Source organism: Piliocolobus tephrosceles, chromosome 5 (assembly GCF_002776525.5).
Source record: "Piliocolobus tephrosceles isolate RC106 chromosome 5, ASM277652v3, whole genome shotgun sequence".
NCBI classification, from domain to species: Eukaryota; Metazoa; Chordata; class Mammalia; order Primates; family Cercopithecidae; genus Piliocolobus; species Piliocolobus tephrosceles.
The window spans coordinates 50,156,335-50,182,756 of record NC_045438.1 but is presented as its reverse complement, the minus strand read 5'-3'; the positions used below and the strand labels follow the sequence as shown (position 1 = coordinate 50,182,756).

Sequence of the window (26,422 nt, the reverse complement as noted above, 5' to 3'; positions counted from 1 at the left end):
TCCAGGTAGCTCCCTCAGCTGGGCTTAGTTCCTGTGAGGACTGCAGAGGACCCCACTGGCGTGATTGTGGGTGCCCAAGTTGTTGAGGGGGCTGCTGGGATCCGCTTGCCACCTTTTCAGCACAGGAAGCTCCTCCTGGTTCCCAGCTGATCCCAGCTGGGGGATGACAGGTGGAGGCCTCTTGTTTCCTTGTTTTCTATACAGCTATCCTGAGTTTCTATGCTCACTTGGGTTTCTGTTACTCCTTTGATGACTCCTGTGCTCTCCTGTAGTTATTTTCATTGAAATGTAGCTGTTTATTTATTTTGGCTGTCCTTGTTGGGATGTAGGGATAAGCACAAAGGACTTCTAGTTAACCATCTTGCTGACATCACTCCAACATTGCTTTGTTAGAAGCTAAAGTCATCAGAAATTAAAGCAAAAGTATATAGAATAGGTATTCTTTCCAAGTTAGTGTGTGTTTGTTGAAAATATGTGCCCAGGCTATCGTTGAGAAAATTACATTTCAGAATACCACACTAATATGAGTCTTCTAATTCGTAAACATGGTATGTATCTTCATTTATTCAGATCATTGATTTCTTTCATCAGTCTTTTATAGTTCTTTTTTTTTTTTTGAGACAGTCTTGCTCTGTCACCAAGCTGGAGTGTAGTGGCGCGATCTCAGCTCACTGCAACCTCCATTTCCCGGGTTCAGGCGATCCTCCTGCCTCAGCCTCCCAAGTAGCTGGGACTACAGGCACGTGCCACCATGCCCAGCTAATTTTATGTTTTATTTTTTGAGACGGAGTTTCATTCCGTCGCCCAGGCTGGAGTGCAGTGGCACGATCTCGGCTCACCACAACCTCCATCTCTCTTGGGTTCAAGCGATTCTCCTGCCTCAGCCGCCCAAGTAGCTGAGATGACAGATGCAGGCCACCATGCCCAGCTAATTTTTGTGTTTTTTAGTAGAGACAGGGTTTTACCATATTGGTCACGCTGGTTTCGAACTCCTGACCTTAGGTGATCCACCTTCCTCAGCCTCCCAAAATTCTGGGATTACAGGCGTGAGCCACCACGCCTGGCAATTTTTTGTATTTGTAGTAGAGGCAGGGTTTCACTGTGTTGGCCAGGATAGTCTCGATCTCTTGACCTCGTGATCTGCCAGCCTCGGCCTCCCAACGTGCTGGGATTACAGGCGTGAACCACTGTGCCTGGCCATTGTTTTATAGTTTTTAGCACATGTCATATATGTATATGTCTTGTTAGATTTTATACCTAAGTATTTCATTTTTTAAGTGATTATAAAGTGTTGTATTTTTAATTTCAGTGTCTGTATGTTAATTGCTAAGCTATAGAAATTCAATTGAGTTTTAAAAATTATATATTTTTTAAAAGTTGTGGGCCGGGCGCGGTGGCTCAACCCTGTAATCCCAGCACTTTGGGAGGCCGAGACGGGCGGATCACGAGGTCAGGAGATCGAGACCATCCTGGCTAACACGGTGAAACCCCGTCTCTACTGAAAAATACAAAAAAAACTAGCCGGGCGAGGTGGTGGGTGCCTGTAGTCCCAGCTACTCGGGAGGCTGAGGCAGGAGAATGGCGTAAACCCGGGAGGCGGAGCTTGCAGTGAGCTGAGATCTGGCCACTGCACTCCAGCCTGGGCGACAGAGCGAGACTCCGTCTCCAAAAAAAAAAAGTTGTGGTAAAATATACATAACATAAAATTTACCATTTAAAATATTTCAAGTGTGCAATTAAGTGGTATTAAGTAGTACATTCACATGTTCCACTAGTTGTGGAATCATCACTACTCTCTATCCACAGAACATTTTTTATTTTTCAAAACTGAAACACTGCAACCCATTAAAGTCATCATTCTTATTCTCCCCCTCATCCCCGCCCTTGGTAACCACCATTGTGTTTCTCTGTGAATTTGACTACTCTAGGTACCTCATCTGAGTGGAATCATGTAGTATTTTCCCTTTTGTGACTTACTCATTTTACTCAGCATAGTGTTTTAGGGATTTTGCCATGTTGTAGTATGTCAAAATTTCCTTTTTAAGGCTGAGTGATATTCCATTGCATGTATATTTCATGCTTTATCATTCATTTGTTGATGTACACTTGGGTTGCTCTCACTGTTTGGCTTTTGTGAATAATGCTGCTATGAATATGGGTGCACAGATATTTCTTCTAGACCCTGCTTTTAAGATTTTTAGATATATACAAGAAGTGGATTTGCTGGGTCATATGGTAATTCCATTTTTAATTTTTTTTTTTTTTGAGATGGAGTCTTGTTCTGTTTCCCAGGCTGGAGTGCAATGGTGTGATCCTGGTTCACCGCACCCTCCGCTTACTGGGTTCAAGTGATTCTCCTGCCTCAGCCTCCCAAGTGTCTGGGATTACAGACACCCGCCACCATGCCCGGCTAATTTTTTTTAGTAGAGACGGGGTTTCACCATGTTGGCCAAGCTGGTCTTGAACTCTTGACCTCAGGTGATCTACCCACCTTGGCCTCCAAAAGTGCTGGGATTACAGGCGTAAGCCACTGCATCCGGCCTCATTTTTATTTTTTTGAAGAATGACAAAACTGTTTTCCACAGTGGCTGCACCATTTTGCATTCCCACCAGGATTACAATTTCTCTACATCCTCATCAATGCTTGTTATTTTGGGGTTTCTTTGATAACAACCATGTAATTGGGTGTGAAGTAGTATCTCATTGTGGTATCGATTTCCATTTTCCCAATCATATAGTTGACTTTTTTGTATATAGTAAAATGCACATAACATAAAATTTGCCATTTTAACAGTTTTTAAGTGTACAGTGCAGTTGTACTAAGCACATTAGCATCGCTATGCAGCCATCACAACCATTCATTTTCAGATCTCTTCATCTTGCAAAACTGAAACTCCATGCCCATTAAACAATAACTCACCATTCACCCTCCCTCCAGCCACAGGCAACCACCCTTCTACTTCCTGTCTCTGTGAATTCGGCTACTTATATAAGTGGATCATATAGCATTTGTCTTTTTGTGACAGGCTTATTTATAGCCATCCCTGGTATCTTTAGGTTACTGTTTGTGTGGAGTATCTTTTTTCATTCTTACACTTTTAACCTATGTGTGTGTCTAGATGTAAAGTGTCTCTTGTGGACAACATATAGTTGGTTCATTTTTTTATTTTAAAATTTATTTTGTTAATTTTAGAGACAGGGTCTCACTGCATTGCCCAGACTGGAGTACAGTAAATATTCACAGTGTGCTATATCATAATGCACTAAAGCCTCAAACTCCTGAGTTCCAGTGATCTGCCCCCCTTCCCCCACCAGCCTCTCAAGTAGTTGAGACTGTAGGTGCACACCCTGTTGGTTTTTTATCCATTCTGCCAGTTTGTCTTTTGATGGGAGGGTTTAATCCATTTAAGGTAATTACTGATAAGGAGGGACTTCTGTTATTTCAGTTTTTTGTATGCCTATCCATCTTTTTCCTTAATTTTCTACATTAGTGGCTGGGGATGGTGCTTATGCCTGTAATCCTAGCACTTTGGGAGGCCGAGACAGACCGATTGCCTGAGCTTAGGAGTTCGAGACCAGCATGGACAAGATGGTGAAACCCCTCTCTACTAAAATACAAAAAATCAGCTGGGTGTGGTGGCGGGTACCTGTAATCCCAGCTACTCAGGAGGCTGAGGCACGAGAATCGCTTGAACCCGGGAGGGAGGCAGAGGTTGCGGTGAGCCAAGATTGCACCACTGCACCCTAGCCTGGATGACAGAGCAAAACTCCATCTCAAAAAAAAAATAAAAATAAAAAAATAATTTTCTACTTACTGTCTTCTTTTGTGTTTAGTTGATTTTTTTTTTTTTCTTGAGATGGAGTTTTGCTCTGTCACCCAGCCTGGAGTGCAGTGGTGCGATCTCAGCTCACTACAACCTCAGCCTCCTGGGTTCAAGCGATTCTCCTGCATCAGCCTCCTACATAGCTGGGATTACAGCCACATGTCAACACACCCAGCTAATTTTTGTATTTTTAGTGGAGACAGGGTTTCACGATGTTGGTCAGGCTGGTCTCAAACTCTTGACCTCAAGTGATTCGTCCGCCTCGGCCTTCCGAAGTGCTGGGATTACAGGCGTGAGCCACCACGCCAGGCCATTTAGTTGATTTTTTGTAGTGAAATGTTTTAATTCCCTTCTCATTTTCTTTTGTGTATATTTGTATATTTTATGGCTCTTTTCTTTATGGTCTCCATGTTTCTCAGGCCGGAATATGGTGGCAAGATCATAGCTGCTTGTAGACTCAAGTTTCTGGGCTCAAGCGATCCTCCCACCTTAATCTCCTGAGTAGCTGGGACTACAGGTGTACACCTCCAAGCCTGGCTGATGTTTTCATCTTTTTTGTAGAGACAGGGTCTCACTGTGTTGCCCAGGCTTGTCTCAAACTCCTGGCCTTAAGCAATCCTTGCATTTCAGCCTCTCAAAGTACTAGGATTACAAGCATGAGCCAACCATGTGTGACTCACAGAGACTTTAAAAATTCCCCTGTGTGTGGTTACTTTTGAATTTCCTAGACTTTAAATGTCTGTTTCCCCAAAAGGGAAAAACGAGAAAAATGAAGGGATGGGGGGAATAAAAGGTCGGTGGCCCTTTAACTCTCGGGAAGTTGCTTCAGCCTGAAGGGGAAGGGCTTGCAACAGTGGGAGGAGGGGTGCAACCATAGCTGCCCCCCATGACTGCAAGGTCAGAAGCTGCATTTGGCAATCAAAACACAAATACCCAGTTTTTGGAGGACCGGGTCCTTTTTGACCATCCTGGCTCCTGTGAAATGCCTGCAGACTCCTCCAGGAACACGTGTACAGTTGCCCACTAAGGTACTAGGGGCTGAGAAGTTTATTCCGTTTTGTGCTGCTATCACAGAATACCACAGACTGGGTAATTTATAAAGAACAGAATTTTTTTCCTTCACAGTTCTGGAGGCTAGGAAGTCCAAGATCAGGGTGCTGCCGTGTTCAGTTGTTTGGTGAGGGCTGTATCCTCTGGAGTGGAGGAACACTTTGTTCTCACATGGCTGGAGGAAGAAGGCAGGAAACCCAGATGCTGTCTGATGCCTCTCTATAAGGGCCTTACTCCCATTCATGAGTAAGGAACCCTTGTGGCATAATCCCCTCTCAAAGGCCCAGCTTTTAATACTAGCACATTAGCTATTGAGTTTCAACACCTTGCTTTTGGAAGGACACATTAAAACCATAGCAGTAGCTGGGCTGAAATTAACCAAAATTAACCATAATTTGTCATTTACCATCCAGGTTTCCCGCTGGAAGTTGCATTCCTCCCAACAGACTCCAGAGTTCCTAAATAGTTGCATCAGACAGATTCTGCAGGTGCAGTTTTTGTTTAGGTGGAGATACAGATTCTTGATGCTTCCTACTCTGCCAGTCTTCCACTATCCTGTCCCAAGAATGGATTTTTATGTTTATCTTCTGTCTTGTCACCTTAATATTATGCTAGAACTGTTCATTCTAGGAGAATTTTTATAGATTCCTTAGTATTTTCTTTGTGGACAATTATGTTATCTGCAAATATTTCTGTATTTTTGGATTTCTATGCCTTTATTTCCTCTTCTTACCTTATTGCATTGGCTAGAACTTCTAGTACTGTGTCAAATAAGAGTGACAAAGTAGATGTCCTTGCTGTGCTCCTGATTTTAGGAGAAAAGAATTCAGTGTTTCATCATAGAGAGTATAATGTTAGCTGTAGGTGTTTTTGTAGATGCTCTTCTTTTTCTTTTTTTTTTTTGAGACAGAGTCTTGCTCTCTCGCCCAGGCTAGAGTGCAGTGGCATGATCTCCGCTCACTGCAAGCTCTGCCTCCTGGGTTCACGCCATTCTCCTGCTTCAGCCTCCTGAGTATTTGGGACTACAGGCACCTGCTACCATGCCTGGCTAATTTTTTGTATTTTTAGTAGAGACGAGGTTTCACCATGTTAGCCAGGATGGTTTTATAGATACTCTTTATCAGGTTGAGGGTATTCCCTTTAAATTATATTTTTCTGAGAGCTTATGTCCTGAATGGGTATTCAGTTTTAGCACATGCTTTTCTGCATTTGTTGCATGATCACACGGGTCTTTTTCTTTAGTCTCTTAATATAGTGGATTATATTAATCAGTTTTTGAACATTGAACTAGTCTTATGTCCCTGGAATAATTCTCACTTGATCATGGTATGTAATTCTTTTTATATTTTGCTGGATTCTATTTGGTAATATTTTGTTAACAGTTTTTGCATCTATATATTCATGAATGATACTATTCTATAGTTTTTGCTTTGTTTTGTTTTTTGGAACTGTCTTCATCTGATTTCAGTATCAGGGTAATATAGCCTTTTATAAAATGAATTGAGAAATGTTCCTTCTGTGCTTTGGAAGAGTTTGTATAGAATTGATTTAATTCTTTAAAAAAAACTTTTTTTTGAGACAAGGTCTCACTCTTGTCACCTAGGCTGGAGTACAGTGGTGCGATCTTGGCTCACTGCAACCTCCTTCTCCTGGATTCAAGAGATTCTCATGCTTCAGCCTCCCGAGTAGCTGGGATTACAGATGCGTGCCACCACGCGCTGCTACTTTTTTTGTATTTGTAGTAGATACAGGGTTTCACCAATTTGGCCAGGCTGGTCTCGAACTCCTGACCTCAGGTGATCCACCCACCTCGGCCTCCCAAAGTGCCAGGATTACAGGTGTGACCACCGCGCCCGGCCTTAATTCTTTTTTAAATGTTTCTACAATGAAACCACCTGGGCTTGAATATTTCTTTAAAACTATGAATCACCTTCGTTAATAGTTACGGCAATGTTCAGATTATCTTCTTTTATTGGTGAGTTTTGGTAGAGACAGGGTTTCACCATGTTGGCCAGGCTGGTCTTGAACTTCTGACCTCGGGTGATACACTCACCTCGACCTCCCAAAGTGCTGGGATTACAGGCATGAGCCACTGTGTCTAGCCATATTCCTTATTCTTTAAGTGCTTGCAGGTCTATAATGATAGCTCCTTTTTCATTCCTGATATCAGTAATACGTGTTCTCTGTCCTTTTTGCATTGCCAATATTGCTAGAGATTTGTCAATTTTTTTTTTTTTTTTTGAGACGGAGTCTCGCTGTGTCGCCCAGGCTGGAGTGCAGTGGCGCGATCTCGGCTCACTGCAAGCTCCGCCTCCCGGGTTCACGCCATTCTCCTGCCTCAGCCTCCCGAGTAGCTGGGATTACAGGTGCCCGCCACCTTGCCCGGCTAGCTTTTTTTGTATTTTTTTGTAGAGACGGGGTTTCACCATGTTAGCCAGGATGGTCTCGATCTTCTGACCTCGTGATCCGCCCGTCTTGGCCTCCCAAAGTGCTGGGATTACAGGCTTGAGCCACCACACCCGGCCTGAGGTTTGTCAATTTTTAATCTTTTTAAAAGACTCCTTTGTTTCATTGATTTTTCTCTATGGTTATTCTGTTTTTAACTTTATTGCTTTTTGCTCTTATCAATATCCTTTTTTTTTTTTTCTTTTCTTTTTGAGACAGAGTTTCATTCTGGTTGCCCAGGGTGGAGTGCAATGGCATGATCTCAGCTCACTGCAACCTCCACCTCCCAGGTTCTAGTGATTCTCCTGCCTCCGCCTTCTGAGTAGCTGAGATTACAGGCCCCCACCACCATGCTCAGCTAATTTTTGTATTTTTAGTACAGCCAGAGTTTCACCATGTTGGGCAGGCTGGTCTCAAACTCCCGACCTCAGGCAGCCCTTCCTGCCTTGGCTTCCCAAAATGCTGAGGTTACAGGCGTGAGCCACTGCCCCTGGCCTAATATTTTCCTTTTTAGCTTTGAATTTATTTTGTTCTTTTCTACATTCATGAGGTAAAAGCTTAAATGATTATTTGAGACTTTTTTTTTTTTTTTCTGAGATGGAATCTTGCTCTGTTGCCCAGGCTGGAGTGCAATGGTGCAGTCTCGGCTCACTGCAGCCACCACCTTCCATGTTCAAGCAGTTCTCCTCCCTCAGTCTCCTGAGTAGCTGGGACTACAGGAATGGAACACCATGCCCAGCTAATTTTTGTATTTTTAGAAGAGATGGGGTTTTGCCATGTTGGCCAGGCTGGTCTCAAATTCCTGACCTTGGGTGATACACCTGCCTTGGCCTCCCAAAGTGCTGGGATTACAGGTGTGAGCCACTGCGCCCGGCCTGAGACGTTTTTTTCTTATCTAACATATGCATTTAGTGCTCTAAATTGCCCTCTCAGCACTGATTTAACTGTGTCCCAGAAATTTTGATAAGTTGTATCTTTATTTTCCTTCAGGTCAATGTGTTCTTTGATAGCCATTGAGACTTCCTCTTTGACCTGGATTATTTAGTAGCATGTTGTTTAGTTTCCAGTTGTGTGGAGATTTTCTTATTTTCTTCCTGTTACTGATTTCTAGTTTGAATCTTTTGTGCTTTGAGAATATATTTCATATAATTTCAATTTTTAAAAAACGTGTCTAAGTTTGTTTTTGGCTCAAGATATGGTCTGTTTTGGTATATGTTCTGTGAACACTTGAAAACAGTATGTATTTTACTGTTGTGAGGTGGAATTTTCTATAAATGTCTGTTGGATCCTTTGGATGGTGGTGTTACTGAGCTCTATATCCTTGCTGATTTTTTTTTTTTTTTGAGATAGGGTCTCACTGTGTTGCCCAGGCTGGAGTGCAGTGGCACCAATCATAGCTCAGTGCGACCTTGAACTCCTTAGGCTCAAGGGATCTTCCTGACTCAGTCTTCCAAGTAGCTGGGACTACAGATGTGTGCTACCACACCTGGCTAATTTTTTAATTTTTATTTTGCAGAGACAGGATCTCTTTTTTTTTTTTTTTTTTTTTTTTTTGAGACAGAGTTTCGTTCTTGTTGCCCAGGCTGGAGTGCAATGGCACGATCTCGGCTCACCACAACCTCCGCCTCCCGGGTTCAAGCGATTCTCCTGCCTCAGCTTCCCGAGTAGCTGAGATTATAGGCACATGCCACCACACTTGGCTAATTTTGTATTTTTAGTAGAGATGGGGTTTCTCCATGTTGGTCAGGCTGGTCTTGAACTCTGACCTCAGGTGATCCGCCCACCTCGGCCTCCCAAAGTGCTGGGATTACAGACGTGAGCCACCGCCCCTGGCCTATTTTTTTTTTTTTTTTTTTTGAGATGGAGTCCAGGCTGAAGTGCAGTGGCGCAATCTCAGCTCACTGCAATTTGTGCCTGCCGGGTTCGAGCGATTCTCCTGCCTCAGCCTCCCAAGTAGCTGGGATTACAGGTGTCCGCCACCATGCCCCACTAATTTTTGTATTTTTAGTAGAGACAGGGTTTCACTGTATTGGCCAGGCTGGTCTCAAACTCCTGACCTCATGACCTGCCCGCCTCGGCCTCCCAAAGTGCTGGGATTACAAGCATGAGCTACCACATCTGGCCAAGACAGGATCTTATTTTATTGCCCAAGCTGGTCTTGAAGTCTTGGGCTCAAGCAGTCTTGCCACCTTGGCCTCCCAAAGTGCTAAGATTATAGGCATGGGCCACCGCACCTGGCCTGAGTTTTTTCTTGAAAAAATACTTTTTTTTTTTTTCTTAAAAAATACTATGCCACTACTTCCTCTGGCTTGCTTTTCTGAGAAGAAATCTGCTTTCATCCAAATTTTTTTTCCCAATAAGCAAGGTGTTGATATTCTTTCATTGCTTTCAATTTTTTCTTTGTCTTTAGTTTTCAGAAATTAAAGTATAATGTGTGTTGGCATGGAGTCTTGGGGCCTTCTATTTGTTTCTGAGGCTATTTTTCTTCATAATGTTTCAAGTATATTCATAATTACTTGTTGAAGCATGTAAAAGGCTTTAAAATCTGTCAGGAAACTCTAACATCACTGTCATCTTGGTCTTGGCATCTGTTGATTGTCTCTTTTAGTTTGAGATCTTCATGGTTCTTGGTATGAGGGATTTTCTGTTGAAACCTGGACATTTTCATATTATATTACGAGACTCTAGATCTTATTTAAACCTGTTTAGCTGACTTTTCCTAACATCGCTCTGGCGGAGAGAATAGGGATGCCACCACTGCTGGATGGGGATGGAAGTTCAGGTTCTCCAGCCAGCCTCTGTCGGCACCTGCACGGGGCAGAGGCCTTCTCATTACCCCTGAGCTGTGCTGGAAGTTCTCCACACGCTCTCCAGAGACACTGTGGTTGGGGACTGAAGTCCAGGTTCCCTCTATGATGTCCAGTGACTGTGGCGGGGAGGGGTGGGAGAGAGGAGAACATGCAGGAGCTCTTGTTCATTTCATTCTTGGGAATGAAAGTTTCAGCTTCTTATTTAGCCTCTGATTCTACCGTGGTGGGGGTTTGAGGTACCTCGTTGTAGGCTTCCAGAGGTAGAAAGTGCTAGGCCTTCCACCCTGCCTTTGCTGCCCTGGGTGGGGCTGGGGCCACAAGTCTTTGGTGGTGCTTGACTGGAGTAGAGTGTTAATTGTCTAAAAGCTCTGTCTTGCTAGACTGCCCCTTTTTTGGTCCTTTGCCCAGAAAGAGCAAGCTTCTGTTGGGGCATTTTTGTTTGTTCAAATTGGTATATCCAGGTTGCTGGCTCTTCAGCCCCAAGTCTGGATATTTGAAAGAAAGAAAACCCGGGGAACTCACACCATGTTTGAGTTCCTTAGTGGCTCTGCTGGCTTCTTTGCACCTTTCAGAGTCCTCCTGTGTTTGTGGTATGTGTAATACCCAAGGGTTTTAGCTCTACCTAGCAGAAGAAATGCTGAAAAGTATGTTCCATCTTCCTAGAAATGAGAACCCAGCTGTCATTTTTAATTAAGTCTTTTAATTGAGAGTAATGGGTTTTGTATTTATAATTTTGCCAACTTTTAAAAGAACTAGTTTTTTTTTTTCTTTTTTGAGATAGAGTCTCACTCTGTCACGCAGGCTGGAGTGCAGTGGCGTGATCTCGGCTCACTGTAACTTCTGCCTCCTGGGTTCAAGCAATTCTCCTGCCTCAGCCTCCCGAATAGCTGGGATTACAGGTGTGCGCCATCATGTCTGGCTAATTTTTGTGTTGTTAGTAGAGGCAGGGTTTTATCATGTTGGCCAGGCTGGTCTCGAACTACTGACCTAAGGTAATCTGCCTGCCTCGGCCTCCCAAACTGCTGGGATTACAGGCGTGAGCCACCGAGCCCAACAAAAGAACTAGTTTTAAACCCAAGGACTTACGTCCTGATTCATCCGTCTATCTGAAACTTCATTTTGAGCGTGAAAAAAGGAGTCTAGGTCCCTTTGAATCCCTCAACTGTTTTTTTCCACTTTCTACTAGTTACTCTTTTCACTTAGAACAAGTTATTGTTTGTTTTTATTTGAGATGGAGTCTTGTTCTGTCGCCCAGGCTGGAGTGCAGTAGTGCAATCTCAGCTCACTGTAACCGCCGCCTCCTGGGTTCAAGGGATTCTCCAGCCTCAGCCTCTTGAGTAGCTGGGACTACAGGCGTGTACCACTATGCCCAGCTAATTTTTTTGTATTTTTAGTAGAGAGGGGATTTTACCATGTTGGCCAGCCTGATCTCGAACTCCTGGCCTCAAGTGATCCACCCGCCTCAGCCTCTGTAAGTGCTAGAATTATAGGCATCAGCCACTGCACCTAGCCAGGAACAAATTATTAGATAGATGTATACCTAAAAGAAATTGTACTACTTCAACTAATTAAATAAAATCCTATTAAATATGTCAGCATTTGAAATTCCACAGCTTCCTTTGGCTGGCCTATCACAACACTGTTTCTTTTTTCTGCCAACTTGAATTTGTTTTGCTTTGTCTGCACACATTTCCTTAGTACTGTGTTCTGTGGGAGAAAAGAAAGAGAAAGAGAAAATGACTTATTTTTTTTTTTTTTTTTTTTTTGAGACGGAGTCTTGCTCTGTCGCCCAGGCTAGAGTGCAGTGGCCGGATCTCAGCTCACCGCAACTTCTGCCTCCTGGGTTCACGCCATTCTCCTGCCTCAGCCTCCCGAGTGGCTGGGACCACAGGCGCCCACCACCTCGCCCGGCTAATTTTTTGTATTTTCAGTAGAGACGGGGTTTCACCGTGTTAGCCAGGATGGTCTCGATCTCCTGACCTCGTGATCCGCCCGTCTCGGCCTCCCAAAGTGCTGGGATTACAGGCTTGAGCCACCGCGCCCGGCCATGACTTATATTTGTATCTTCCCTGGCTTACAGCATGTTCCTGATAGTCAGGGACAGTGTCTTCTTTCTGTTCTCCATAGCTGCTAACACAGAACAGATACTTGTTAAATACCTGTAAATGAATAACAACTTTATAAATACTTTGAAGAAAAGATTATCTTCTCTTTTAAATGTTACACAGTTCTGGCCAGGTGTGGTGGCTCACGCCTGTAATCCCAGCACTTTGAGAGGCTGAGGTGGGTGAATCACCTGAGGTCAGGAGTTCGAGACCAGCCTGGCCAACATGGTGAAACCTCATCTCTACTAAAAATATAAAAAGTTAGCCAGGTGTGGTGGCACATGCCTGTAATTCCAGCTACTCAGAAGGCTGAGACAGGAGAATTGCTTGAACCTGGGAGGCAGAGGTTGCAGTGAGCCAAGATCGTGCCACTGTACTCCAGCCTGGGCAACAAGAGTGAAACTCGGTCTCAAAAAAAAAAAAAAAAAAAAGTTACACAGTTCCTTCCTTGAATCTTTTAATGTTAATATTGGAGGCTCAATACACACATTGTGAAACAGATGCTTATTTGGTCATCTAGGTTAACATTTTGAATATCATAAATGTTGGTTAAGTCTGGACATTAATAATGGCATTAGCACCAGTTGGCAAAGGAATCATCATGTTACATGCAAAAAAAATGTTATGGGAATTGGGTAACAATCTTAGTACGACAGAAGAAATGTTTATTTACCCTAATGCAGGGCTTCATACATTTTCTTGGCCTTTAAAATTCATAAGTATCTTAATTTTTATATAGCATCTCTAGGCCAGGATACCCATCCACTTCTGAAAAATACTTACCCATTTATGAAGAAGCTAGGTTCAAACAGTTTGTGTTCTAGCAGTTTAACACCTACTGGGCCCTATTACACAGTTTCTCAAACTCTGCAGTCAGAATGGACATTCTACCCTCATCCCTCTTCCACATTGATTTTCTCTCTGTATGTTTTATCACAGCAACTGTCCAAAACCCAGCTTCACAAAAATATGGCATTATTGAGGCCGGACGCGGTGGCTCACGCCTGTAATCCCAGCACTTTGGGAGGCCGAGGTGGGTGGATCACTTGAGGTCAGCAGTTCGAGACTAGCCTGGCCAACATTCTGAAACCCCGTCTCTACTAAACGTAATTAGCCAGGCATGGTGGTGCACACCTGTCATCCTACTCAGAAGGCTGAGACAGGAGAATTGCTTGAACCCAGGAAGTGGAGGTTGCAGTGAGCCAAGATCACACTACTACACTCTAGCTTGGGCAACAGAGTGAGACTCTGTCTCATAAATAAATAAATAAGGCATTATTGAAGAGGATATAGCAGTCTTACATAGGAACTGTGAACTACCTCGAGCTAGTAGTTCACACAATGTTCAACAGCTGTTGCTGTGTTTCTTTCATAAATTTAAAGTATCCCACAGTACCTTGCGAGTTTGCCATTGTGTTCTGGGTAGAGTACATAGTTTGGGAACTGTGGCCCTAATGACTGTCATCACAGAGGGTGAGAGGAATCCCATGTAAGGACTGAGATGTGTCTTTTGGAGAGTAGTGGGAATAATGAAAAGGGATATTTTTAGGAGCATTGACGAGGGCCAAGTAGGTGTTTAAAGATTGAGCCATAGTCTTGGCTAAATAAGCCATCTGTCTTTAATCTGATCTCCTCTAAAGGACTGAAATACATTTTGTGTATATCTGATATTCACTTGCGACCACATTTATCTCAGTATTAATTTTTTTTATGCTAGCCAGTTCATATGCATGGTCATTTTTATTTTCCTTTGATACTTTTGATACATCAAACCAATGTTGATATAGAAGGATGACTTAGAGTCTTTGATCCTATCCTTGTTATTGTACTATTGCACTATAGTGTTAGTTTTTTTTTTTTGGAGACAGAGTCTCGCTCTGTCACCCAGACTGGAGTACAGTGGCATGATCTTGGCCCACTACAAGCTCTGCCTCCTGGGTTCACGCCATTCTCCTGCCTCAGCCTCCCGAGTAGCTGGGACTACAGGCGCCCACTACGACGCCCAGCTAATTTTTTGTATTTTTAGTAGAGATGGGGTTTCACCATGTTAACTAGGATGGTCTCGATTTCCTGACCTTGTGATCCACCTGCCTCGGCCTCCCAAAGTACTGGGATTACAGGCGTGAGCCACCACGCCCAGCCAAATGATGTATTAGCTTTTTAAAGGATGTCACTTGAGTCCAATCTGTGTTTCTGACTCACAGAAACAAAATAAATGAATCAAAAGCTCTTATTTTTTTCTCTTGATGTAGAACAAATCACCTGCTGCAGTAACAGAACCAGAGACAAATAAATTTGACAGTACCGGATATGATAAAGACTTAGTAGAAGCTTTGGAAAGAGATATAATTTCCCAGAATCCCAATGTTCGATGGTAAGTCATATCATAACCAAATAACTGGGTGCTGATGTTGCTTTTCGAAATGGAAAATGGAGAATGTACTGAAGAGCAGAACTTGAGGACAGACTCGGAGTATGTGCAGCATGAGCATAATTTCCCTGCATTCAGCCTGTTCCAATTTTTGAGAGTCTGAGGTTTTTGTTTTTGTTTTTTAGAGACAGGTTCTCACTCTGTTGCCCAGGCTGGAGGACAGTGGCTCGATCATAGCTCACTGCAGGCTCAAACTCCCAGGCTCAAGTGGTCCTCCTGCCACAGCCTTCCAAGTAGCTGGGACCACAGGTGCACACTACCACATCTAGCTAATTTTTAAAAGTGTTTTGTAGAGATGGAGTCTTGATCAGGCTGGTCTTGAACTCCTGGGTTCAAGTGATCCTCCTGCCTCAGCCTCACGAAGTGCTAGGATTACAGTCATGAGCCATTGCACCTGACCAAGGCAATGATTTGTATGTATGTGTGTTGCTTATTATCTATAGCATCCTAGAAATGTTGCTTTTCTTTTAGAGCAGTGGTTCTCAACTTTATTAATATTGCATGTAATCAAAGATCTGTAATGTATTACAGTGAATTAAAGTTAACTTTTCCACAAAGTTAGGTATATTATATTTCTGTTAAAACCTTAATGATTATTAGGTATGGGTTTGAATTATATTAAAAAATATTGGGGGCCAGGCGCGGTGGCTCACACCTGTAATCCCAGCACTTTGGGAGGCCGAGGCGGGCAGATCACATGGTCAGGAGATCGAGACCATCCTAGCTAACATGGTGAAACCCCATCTCTACTTAAAAAAAAAAAAAAAAAAAATTAGCTGGGCATGCAGTGGGCCGAGATGGTATGGTGCCACTGCACTTCAGCCTGGACGTTAGAGTGAGACTCTGTCTCAAAAAAAAAAAAAAATTGGGGACATTAATATTTTATACAATGAAAATAGTTTTTTGTTGTTGTTTCAACAGAAATTGCCCCATGTAACAGTAGTAGTAGGTACTCTAGTGGTTGGAGGTGACTTTATAGCAATCTCTATGATACTGTTTAACGTTGGCATCTACCTCTTAATAGAGCTGGAGGCAAAGCAGCTATGCTGTAGCGTGTCTCTGCTTTATACCCTTTTTATTCTTTATGCTTTTTTTTAATTAAAAAAATGGGCTAATTGTTTCTAAATCATGGAGGTTATGGAAGGAGGACCATAAAAGCAGGAGTTTAAAATGAGATGACACATAACCCTGAAGAGTGTGCCTGTACACTATGTTCTCATGATCCAGGCTAAAAACTGTCAACTGCCAAGAACTGAAGAAAACATTGTGCTCTCTATATATCTGCTGGTTGACATGGTGGGCCTCATTGCAGTGTTAGTCCACCCGTGCTCTGAGAGAGGCTCACCATTCTGTCAGCAGCGCATATATCTGCTGGTTGACGTGGTGCCTCATCACAGTGCATTAGTTCACCTGGGCTCAGAGAGCGGCTTACCATTCTGTCAGCAGTGCAACATCCTGTGCTTCCAGTGGTTCTCACGAGTGACTGCATAGGCATGTATCATCTAAAGGGTTGTTAATAAAATGTCCTCTCTTTCAGGGATGATATCGCTGATTTAGTAGAAGCTAAAAAGTTGCTTAAGGAAGCCGTAGTGTTACCAATGTGGATGCCTGAATTCTTTAAGGGCATTAGAAGACCATGGAAAGTAAGTTTATTACTGTGATGGCATTGTCAAAATAAATGGCAGCATGTTGAAATAGACAGCCAATATTTATCTATATTGGGAAAAGTGGAGGGAGAAAGTAGAGTAAGGAAATTTTTTAATTAAAAGGTATATGTTGTACTGCTGAGAATTTTGTTAGACCATAAGCTATTGCAAGATTTCTAGAATAAGAAATACATACAATGTGATCTTTGGAAAGTGGAATACACAACATTAAAATTTAGAATTTGGCCGGGCGCGGTGGCTCACGCCTGTAATCCCAGCACTTTAGGAGGCCGAGGTGGGCAGATCACCTGAGGTCAGGAGTTTGAGACCAGCCTGACCAACATGGAGAAACCCCGTCTCTACTAAAAATACAAAATCAGCTGGGCATGGTGACGCGTGCCTGTAATCCCAGCTACTCGGGAGGCTGAGGCAGGAGAATTGCCTGAACCTGGGAGGCGGAGGTTGCAGTGAGCCGAGATCACGCCATTGTACTCCAGCCTGGGCAACAAGAGCAAAACTCTGTCTCAAAAAAAAAAAAAAAATTAGAATTCACCCCATTTAGAATGAGCTTGTATTTGTAAATATGACCTAGTCAGCTAGTGCAGAAATGCTTATTATGTCATGTTGCATGATTGTAACCTGTATTTTGGGGATTGTTCTCAATAAATTAATGGGAAATACCTGCATGTGATAAATACTTTTTTTTTTTTTTTTTTTTTTGAGACAGAGTCTCGCTCTGTCGCCCAGGCTGGAGTGCAGTGGCCGGATCTCAGCTCACTGCAAGCTCCGCCTCCCGGGTTTACGCCATTCTCCTGCCTCAGCCTCCCGAGTAGCTGGGACTACAGGCGCCCGCCACCTCGCCCAGCTAGATTTTTGTACTTTTTAGTAGAGACGGGGTTTCACCGTGTTAGCCAGGATGGTCTCGATCTCCTGACCTCGTGATCCGCCCGTCTCGGCCTCCCAAAGTGCTGGGATTACAGGCTTGAGCCACCGCGCCCGGCGATAAATACTTTTTAAAGTCATGGGCTGATCTAAAAAAAGACCATCAAAAAGCCTTTCTTGGATTTGGAAGACACACTAATAGGTAACTCTGCATGTATGAATAGTTGTAAAAATTCTTTATACATTAAGTGATAAGCAAGATACAAAATGATAGACATACTTTGAATAAATTATATATATATATATATTTTGTTTGTTTTGATTCGGAGTCTTGTTCTGTCGCCAGGCTGGAGTGCAGTGCGATCTTGGCTCACTGCAACCTCCGCCTTCCAGGTTGAAGCGATTCCCCTGCCTCAGTCTCCCAAGTAGCTGGGATTACAGGCACGTACCACCACGCCCAGCTAACTTTTTTTGTATTTTAGTAGATTCAGGGTTTCACGTGTTGGCCAGGATGGTCCCAATCTCCTGACTTCGTGATCTGCCTGCCTCGGCCTCTCAAAGTGCTGGGATTACAGGCGTGAGCCACCACACCTGGCCGAATAAGTTATATTTTTAAAAAACCTAATTTGTCTGAGCAAAAGGACAATCAGGATATAAATTTAGATGCTAATGGTACCTCTGTTAGGGTGTTGATATTATAAACTACTTTTTCTCATCTTTGAGTTCCAAATTTTTAATAATGTGGTTATCTTCTTTTTTAATGGGAAGAGTAAATTTGTGACAAAGTATTCTCCTGTTTATCTGTTTGTCTTTTATTTGTCTTGATATTATATATAAGTTGGTTGAAACTTCCTACTTAGTAATGACATTTTTATGAATTAGAACAATGGCAGATAAATCCTCTGCTTAGGCTTTTATATTCACAACAGGGAGTACTGATGGTCGGCCCACCTGGCACAGGGAAGACGCTCCTTGCTAAAGCAGTAGCTACAGAATGCAAGACAACATTCTTCAATGTCTCTTCATCAACTCTGACTTCCAAATACAGAGGAGAATCTGAGAAGCTTGTTCGTCTTCTGTTTGAAATGGTGAATGTTTGAGACAGCTCTAATGATTCCTTACCTCTCTAAAAGGGGAGAGAGAGAGCTGTAACTATCTCCAGTGGATGGAATAGTTAGGCAGGATGCCATTTTGCCCAGAGTATGATTCGGTGTCCTTAAAGCTAGCTTTCTTTACAAACATGAATAATTAGAGTTTCTCTTTGTCTCTTTTTCTCCAGATGTAGATCCAAATCTACCAGTTTTGGGGCATGCTCACATTATGGGATCTACATTACTAATCTTCTGTAGGAATCTGAAATTACTGTGTTTTTTAAATCAATAAGTTTAGTTATAATATGATAACCACAGTATTGTAACAATGATGCCAAAAGGTGAGGATCGTTAAGTTATTGTGGAACTTAGGTTACCTCCAATCTATTAACTATATCAAATGCCTTCATTTTAATGACCTAATCTTTGGATTAGGTTCTTTCTTCCACCAATACAAATCAGAGTACCAAGAGAAGAAATGTAATTCAACAAGTTCTGGTAGAGTGTTTAGATTGAATTCCACAGCCTTTTAAACTTCAGACTTTGTTAAGCTTCAGTGATTACTTCTTGCCTCTAAGAAACAGAGTAGTTTTATGTAATTAGGATAGAGTTATGCTATTAGTGACAAAGATGTGAATTTTTTAAATTCTGAAATGGGTTCTCACTCTTGCCTAGGCTGGTATGCAGGAGCATGATCACAACTTGCTGCAGCCATGACCTCCCAGGCTCAAGTGATCCTCCCGTCTAAGCGTCCCAAGTAGCTGGGACAATGGACATGAGCCACCACACTCAGCTAATTTTTTTTTTTTTTACAGATGGGTCTTGTTTTGTTGCCCAGGCTGATCTTAAACTCCTGGGTTCAAGTGATCCTCTTGCTTCAGACTCCCAAAGTGCTGGATTTACAGGCAGGGGTCACCAATCCTGGTCAAGACATGAATTCTATTCTTTTAAACAGGGTCTCATTCTGTCACCTAGGCTGGAGTGCAGTGTTGCAGTCTCGGCTCACAGCAGCCTTCACCTCCTAGCCTCAAACGATCCTCCCACCTTAGCCTCCTGAGTAGCTGGGACTACAGATGTGTACTACCATGCCTGGCTAATTTTTGTATTTTTAGTAGAGATGAGGTTTTGCCATGTTGCCCAGGCTAGTCTTGAACTCCTGACCTCAGGTGATCTGCCCTCTTAGCCTCCCAAAGTGCTAGGATTACAGGTATGAGCCACTGCACCTGGCCTTTTTTGATTTTTTTGTAGAGATGAAGTCTCACTGTGTTGCCCAGGCTAGTCTAGAACTCCTGGCCTCAAACAGTCCTCTTGCCTAGACCCCATAAAGTGCTGGGATTACAGGCAAGAGCCATTGTGTTCAGCATTTTTTTTTTTTTTTTTAAGATAAGCTCTCACTATGTTGTACAGGTTGTAGTGCAGTGGTTATTCACAGGCACAATCATAGCGTACTGCATCCTCCTCTCTCTCGCAAGTAGCTGGGACTTCAGGCGTGTACCACTGCACTCAGCTTTCAAGCCTTATTTTTATTGTCCTTAGGGTAATGAACTCTCAGAGAAGTTAGCCCTCATTTTGTCATAGTTCCAGCAAAAGTCCAATGATTAATATTTAGCCTGTTTTGAGTTTCATATCTATGCCTAAACTCCTTGTTTTTGGTCAGAGAATTGGAGTGCTCTGATTGGCCAGGCCTGAATAAAACCCCTGGAGCTCCAAGTAGAGTTAGCCTCCTTTGAAGTAGTGGAATAGGAATGAAAGAGGGGCCGGGCATGGTGGCTCACTCACGCCTGTAATCCCAGCACTTTGGGAGGTCGAGGCTGGCAGATCACTTGAGGTCAGGAGTTCGAGACCAGCCTGGCCAACATGATGAAACCCCGTCTCTACTAAAAATACAAAAATTAGCCGGGTATGGTGGTGTGCACCTGTAATCCCAGCTACTTGGGAGGCTGAGGCAGGAGAATCGCTTGAACCTGTGTGGCAGAGGTTGCAGTGAGCCGAGATCGTGGTGTTGCACTCTAGACTGGGTGGGAGACACAGCAAGACTCCTGTTTCAAAAGAAGAAAGAAAGAAAGAAAAGGAAGGAAGGAAGGATGATTTGCAAATGAAAAAGAGGCTTCTTTTACCAGATGTGTGCTGTGCAGGGAGAACCAATTGGTGTCCTCTACAGTACCTTCCTGGGCCAGCTAAACCCAGGACACGTAGCCTTTACTTGAAGTCAGATCATTCTGCATACCCTCAGTATGTGGGAAGAATCAGTCTAGTCACTTTTGCTTGGTATGGCAACAGATCGAAATTTAATTTGTGTTGATGTAGGTTCTTTTGATAGATGGTTCCTAACTAAAATTTGAGAATTTTGTTGGATGTTTTAATGATGATTAAGTTCACTCTTTCCCTCTCCATTTCTTGAAAAAGTACAAAAATATTTATACATAGAAACCCAAGTATTGACTTTTCTTTAAAGATGAAATTATGCTGCTAGGTACAGTGGCTCATGTCTGTAATCCTAGCATTTTGGGAGGCCGAGGCAAGAAGATTGCTTAAGTCTAGGAGTTTGAAACCAGCCTGGGCAACATAATAAGACACCATCTCTACCAAAAAATATAAAAATAAGCCTGGTGTGGTGGCACACACCTGTAGTCCTAGCTGCTCCAGAGGTTGAGGTGAGAGGATTGCTTAAGCCCAGGAGCTCAAAGTTGAAGTGAGCTAAAATGTTATCACTGCACCCCAGCCTGGAGAAAAATAAAAAACGGTTGCATTAGAAGCCATACTTTAGCTGTTCTAATTCTATCCCATCTCCCCAATATTAGTGTGAAAGATGCACAGTGTGGCAGGCTCGTTAGCTGTTTTTTTGTTTTCTTTCTTTCCTCGTTTTGGAGACAGGTTCTCACTCTGTCACCCAGTCTGTCACCCAGTGGTGTGGTGTGATCATAGCTCACTGCAGCCTTGAACTCCTGGCCTCAAGGGATCCTCTCACCTGTTCCCCTGAGTAGTGGGACTCGGGCACATGTAACCACACTCAACTAATATTTTAATTTTCTGTAGAGATGGAGTCTTGCTATGTTGCCCAGGCTGGTCTCCAACTCTTGGGCTCAATCCATCCTCCTGCCTCACCCTCCCAGTGTTGGGATTACAAGTGTGAACCACTGCCCCCAGCCTCCCTCAGCTGTTTTCTGATTGCTAACCTGTGGATTATTTTAAAATGAAATAGCTTGGTATTGCATGGTTTTTTCCTTTAGGCTCGATTTTATTCTCCAGCCACCATATTTATTGATGAGATAGACTCCATTTGTAGTCGCCGAGGGACTTCTGAAGAACATGAAGCAAGCAGAAGGGTGAAAGCGGAGCTGCTGGTTCAAATGGATGGTATCTATGTGTTTAGCATGAGTTGACCAGGGATGGGAGGTTGTTAGGTATGGCGTCTCCAGCTCCAGTCAGTCAAACTTTACTCATACTGCTAACCCAAGGCTTTTAATAGGTATTCATAACCTCAGATGGACTAGAGGGGGTGGCAACTAGTTCCTGATAGTGATAGTAATAGATCTGGTACACTGACAGTGGTGACAAGTCAGAATTAATGGCCACCCACAGGGCACCCTTTTGGTATATACAACTATCTTACTTTAGCTATGAAATTGAAATAAAAATAAATGCAGATAAATTGGCCTTAGAGTTTATGTATGCTTTGAAAAAGATTTAAAATTGTTATGTAGTTGAGCTGATCTGGCTTTCGATTAAATCTATTTTGAGTCATATATTTGCTTACTACAGAACTCATTTTCTTTGGATTACAAATTCACATATGTACCAGTTAAGTCTTAAGGAGGCTTGAAGACTATGCTTCCTTGTATTGTACTAAATATCTGATGATCTTTAAATAGCTGAGCTTTATTTGGTATAATCCAACTTAGTATCTTTTTCACTCTCTCCTTACCCTTATTTTAGGTGTTGGAGGTGCTTCTGAAAATGATGACCCTTCCAAAATGGTTATGGTTCTGGCAGCTACTAATTTTCCCTGGGATATAGATGAGGCTTTAAGACGACGCCTTGAGAAACGAATCTATATTCCTTTGCCATCAGGTATCTTCTTTTCAATCTTGTCAGAAAGCCTGTTAACTTTCATGTAGTTTTGTTTAGAGAATTTAAAATTTGGTATTAACTAACTTTCCCGAAGAGATACATGAGGAATATCTTCCCTTACAGTACTAGTTAAGCTAAATGCCTTAATACTAAATAGTAAGGAATTAAAAAGTAAAGAATGGCTCTTGAATTAAGCAAATGATCTCTTCTTAGAGATCCAATTCTTACTGGAAAACAACATCTCACACAAAGAAGATTTGAGACAACAGTATACTATGTTTATGCTGCAGGCTTACATTTTAAAATTTGTTTCTACCATTAGCAAAAGGCAGGGAGGAGCTATTACGAATAAGTCTACGTGAGCTGGAATTGGCTGATGATGTTGACCTTGCAAGTATAGCAGAAAACATGGAAGGTTATTCAGGTGCGGACATTACCAACGTGTGCAGGTATGGATTATCACGGAAGCATAGGTTTCTGTAGGCATAAACTTCTAATATGAAGTTTCTTGGTTTTGTTTTTTGAGACCAAGTCTTGCTCTGTCACCCAGACTGGGGAGTAGAGGCGCATTCACAGCTCACTGCAGCCTGAAACTCCTGGGCTCAAGTGATCCTCTGATGTGAAGTTCTTATGCTGAATTAAGATAGATCAGTATCTTGGTGGTGGCTCACGCCTGTAATCTCAGCACTTTGGGAGGCCAAGTGGGATATCACTTGAGCCCAGGAGTTTGACCGGCCTGGGCAACATAGCAAAACCTCATCTCCATGAAACAATTTTAAAAATTATCTGGGCATGGTGGTGCCCACTTGTGGTTCCCACCTGCTCCGGAAGCTGAGGCAGGAGGATCGCTTGAGCCCAGGAGGTTGAGGCTGCAGTAAGCCATGATTGTGCCACTGCACCCCAGCCTGGATGACAGAGAAAGACCCTGTGTCAAAAAAAAAAAAAAAAAAAAGATGAATAAAGACTCACATTCCAGTTTTTTGTTTTGTTTGGTTTTGTTTTGTTTTTTGAGACAGACTCTCGCTCTGTCACCCAGGCTGGAGTGCAGTGGTCTGATCTCAGCTCACTGCAACCTCTGCCTCCTGGGTTCAAGTGATTCTTGTGCCTCAGCCTCCTGAGTAGCTGGGATTACAGGTGTGTGTCACCACACCCAGCTAATTTTTGTATTTTTAGTAGAGATGGGGTTTCACCATGTTGGATAGGCTAGTCTCAACTCCTGACCTCAAGTAATCCGCCTGCCTCAGCCTCCCAAAGTGCTGAGATTACAGGCGTGAGCCACTGTGCCCAGCCCCCCATACATTTTGTAGACACGGTCACAAATTCTGTTTTGTTGGTGTTAGCAGGTACTGGTAAGATATCTGGGTATCTTTCATGTCAGTGAAGAGTCTACAGTTCATTTGAAAGCTACAAGTTCAAGAACCTAATGTTAGGATAAATTGTGTAAAATAGAACATCAATAATTGTCCTGGATTAAAAAAATTGTTGGTGCCTTTGTTCACTATATTATAAAATAGGAAATGATTGTGAAAGATACTGACTTGCCATATGCACAGAGTACAGTCTCATTCTCAGTGAACTTATCCTAAATGTGATAGAATAGCAGTAAAAAGAAAAAAAGACTGTCTTTAATCCAGCTGGTTCAAGTCAGTTTTGTCCTAATCTAAGTATTAGTAGAGGTACTTAATCACCCAGGGGCTTGACTGCCCTCATTTCCTCCTCTCTAAAGTGAGCATCCCACACAGGGTTCTGAGGATTAAAGCTAAGGTGAATACATCAATCAGCTATATTGCTATCCCTTTGCATAAATGGTGGCTGCTATTAAGGATAAAACTTGGTAAAAGGAAAGAGCTATTTGAATCTGAAGTTGTTTTTGTTTTTTTTTTTTTTTTAACACAAATAGAGGAGAAAAGGAGAAACCACTGAACTTACCTAGCTTTTCCTCTACATGGAGAAAATATTTAATTTTCTTAACAGGTTCTCTTCTGACTCTGTGATGCTTATTCTTCATTTTATTGAATAGTTATAATGAAATTCAAATTGCTAGCTTTAATACCCCTTTTACTTTTTCTGGGGCTTTATATTCAGTATTAATTATTTAAATTAGCATCCTATTTCATTACAAATTTAACTGCTTAAAAAACACAACAGGCTTTGTATTCCAATAAGCTTCTCTACAGTACTACATATATATAATTAGAGAAGGCTACAACAGATCGATTGAAAATGTTTCTATTAACAGGTTTTCATTTAACCAAAGTAACACTTTGTCTGTTGTTGTTGTTGTTTTTAACTTAAAACCTAGGGATGCGTCCTTGATGGCAATGAGAAGGCGCATTGAAGGTTTGACTCCAGAGGAAATCCGAAATCTGTCCAAAGAAGAAATGCACATGCCTACAACTATGGAGGATTTCGAGATGGCTTTAAAAAAAGTTTCTAAGTCAGTGTCTGCTGCAGACATTGAAAGATATGAGAAATGGATATTTGAGTTTGGATCATGCTAAATTCTCACATGTGAATTGTGAGAAATGTGCCTTAAGTGTTTGAATATTAAATGTAGTAATTCATTGCACTGAGTGCTATATTTTTTTTAACTTTCATAATGGTAAGATTTTTTTTTAAACCTGTATGATTCTGAATAAAGGCAGTATTTTTAAGCTGAAAATTTGTTTTACTTTAGCATTACTAGATTTCTATTTCAGTGACCACAAATGTTACAACACAAATGTTACTTAGCTTGGAAAGCTGTCTTTTCTTTCTTTTCTTTGCTTTTTCTATTTTTTTCAAGACTGTGTTTCTTCCAACTGAACTGGCCATTCATATTGGGATTAGCCAACAGACCATAAGAAAGACATCAATCTTGGCTCTTGTTTGAAACCAACAGCTACAATGGCAAACCACCACCTGTCTTGATTCAGGGCCTAGGAAAGCTGTCTTTATATGCACTTCTAACTTGGCATCTTCTCTCCCACTGTTTGCTGCTGTCACTCCTTTTCCTCTAGGGAGGAAAAAATTGGCTCCAGCTCCAGTTAAACTTTACCCATTGCCTCTGGGTGCCAGTGGATAACTGAAAATCCTGGAACATTTTTACACAGTAGCTAATTAAAGCATGAGCCAAGCCCATAACACCTGGTGTTATGGTAGCTTCCCTTCACCTCCTGGAGAGTTTTAAAGACACATTTTACTTTGCATTTTAAAAAGAAAAAATAAAAGTCTTACTTGACTTTGATTTTGCCTATATAAGAGGCTGCACTATAGGCAAATAGGCATTTCTAAACCTGTGCTGCTCATAGTACTCTAATCACTCATTAACTCATGCATACTAAACATAGCTAAAGTAATAGTTAATGGTATAAGTTAATAAGTGAAATAAAAGTTAATGGTATAAAATTTAGGTAAGATTTCCATGTGTGACTACTTAGAAAAAAATAATTTACCATGTTATCACAACCATAGAAAACAGAGCCTCAGGAGATTGCGGACCTTGCTATGGTCCCAAGTCTTATTGAGAAAGAAAGAAGCCCGGATAGGGATCTGCTGACTGCAAAGTCTACACTCTCCAATAGACCATGTAGCCTCCTAAAGTTTTTTCTTCGCTAGAATCTGTAAGCTTATGCTTAATAGATAAAATAAGACCATGTCATCATTTGGAGTTAGAACTGGTGCTTTCTAATAACTTACGGAATGAGAAAGGGTGTAAAGAAAAAGTGTTACTAGCTGTTAACTCTAGGATCAAATTATAAGTTGCAGACTATTTTTTTTTTTCAGCAGTATTCCATGCAATGTAACAAAGTCTGGCAAAATGAAACATCACTCCTTCATTCTACTTCTTGTCATCCTCTCCACCCCCACCACACACATATCTGTTTGACCTAAATATAAAGTGGTCTCAAAAAAACCAACCATGGCCGGGCATGGTGGCTCACGCCTGTAATTCCAGCACTTTGGGAGGCCTAGGTGGGTGGATTACCTGAGGTCAGGAGATTGAGACCGGCCTGGCCAACACGGTGACACCCCATCTCTACTAAAAATACAAAAATTAGCCGGGCATGGTGGTGGGAGTCTGTAAT

The 26,422-nt window shown here is 42.2% G+C and overlaps 1 protein-coding gene and 1 non-coding gene across 3 annotated transcripts in view; one reads left to right on the top strand and one right to left on the bottom strand.

The window, feature by feature from the left end:
- Positions 1 to 25,017, top strand: part of KATNA1 (katanin catalytic subunit A1) — a 63,494-nt gene extending 38,477 nt beyond the window's left edge. Inside the window, exons 5-11 of one of the 2 annotated variants that reach the window (XM_023188425.1) lie at positions 14,487 to 14,608; positions 16,203 to 16,308; positions 18,123 to 18,281; positions 21,515 to 21,641; positions 22,221 to 22,355; positions 22,678 to 22,804; positions 24,658 to 25,017. In XM_023188425.1, the coding sequence (XP_023044193.1) occupies positions 14,487 to 14,608; positions 16,203 to 16,308; positions 18,123 to 18,281; positions 21,515 to 21,641; positions 22,221 to 22,355; positions 22,678 to 22,804; positions 24,658 to 24,856 (975 nt within the window). In that variant the 3' untranslated portion in view covers positions 24,857 to 25,017. The remainder of the gene's footprint in view (positions 1 to 14,486; positions 14,609 to 16,202; positions 16,309 to 18,122; positions 18,282 to 21,514; positions 21,642 to 22,220; positions 22,356 to 22,677; positions 22,805 to 24,657) is intronic. The other variant, XM_023188426.1, reaches the window with a different exon arrangement.
- A 124-nt stretch (positions 25,018 to 25,141) lies between these two features.
- LOC111523669 lies at positions 25,142 to 25,276 on the bottom strand. The gene has a single exon (XR_002725588.1). It is a non-coding gene; the product is annotated as a small nucleolar RNA SNORA2/SNORA34 family (small nucleolar RNA).
- Between the last annotated feature and the right edge of the window lie 1,146 nt (positions 25,277 to 26,422).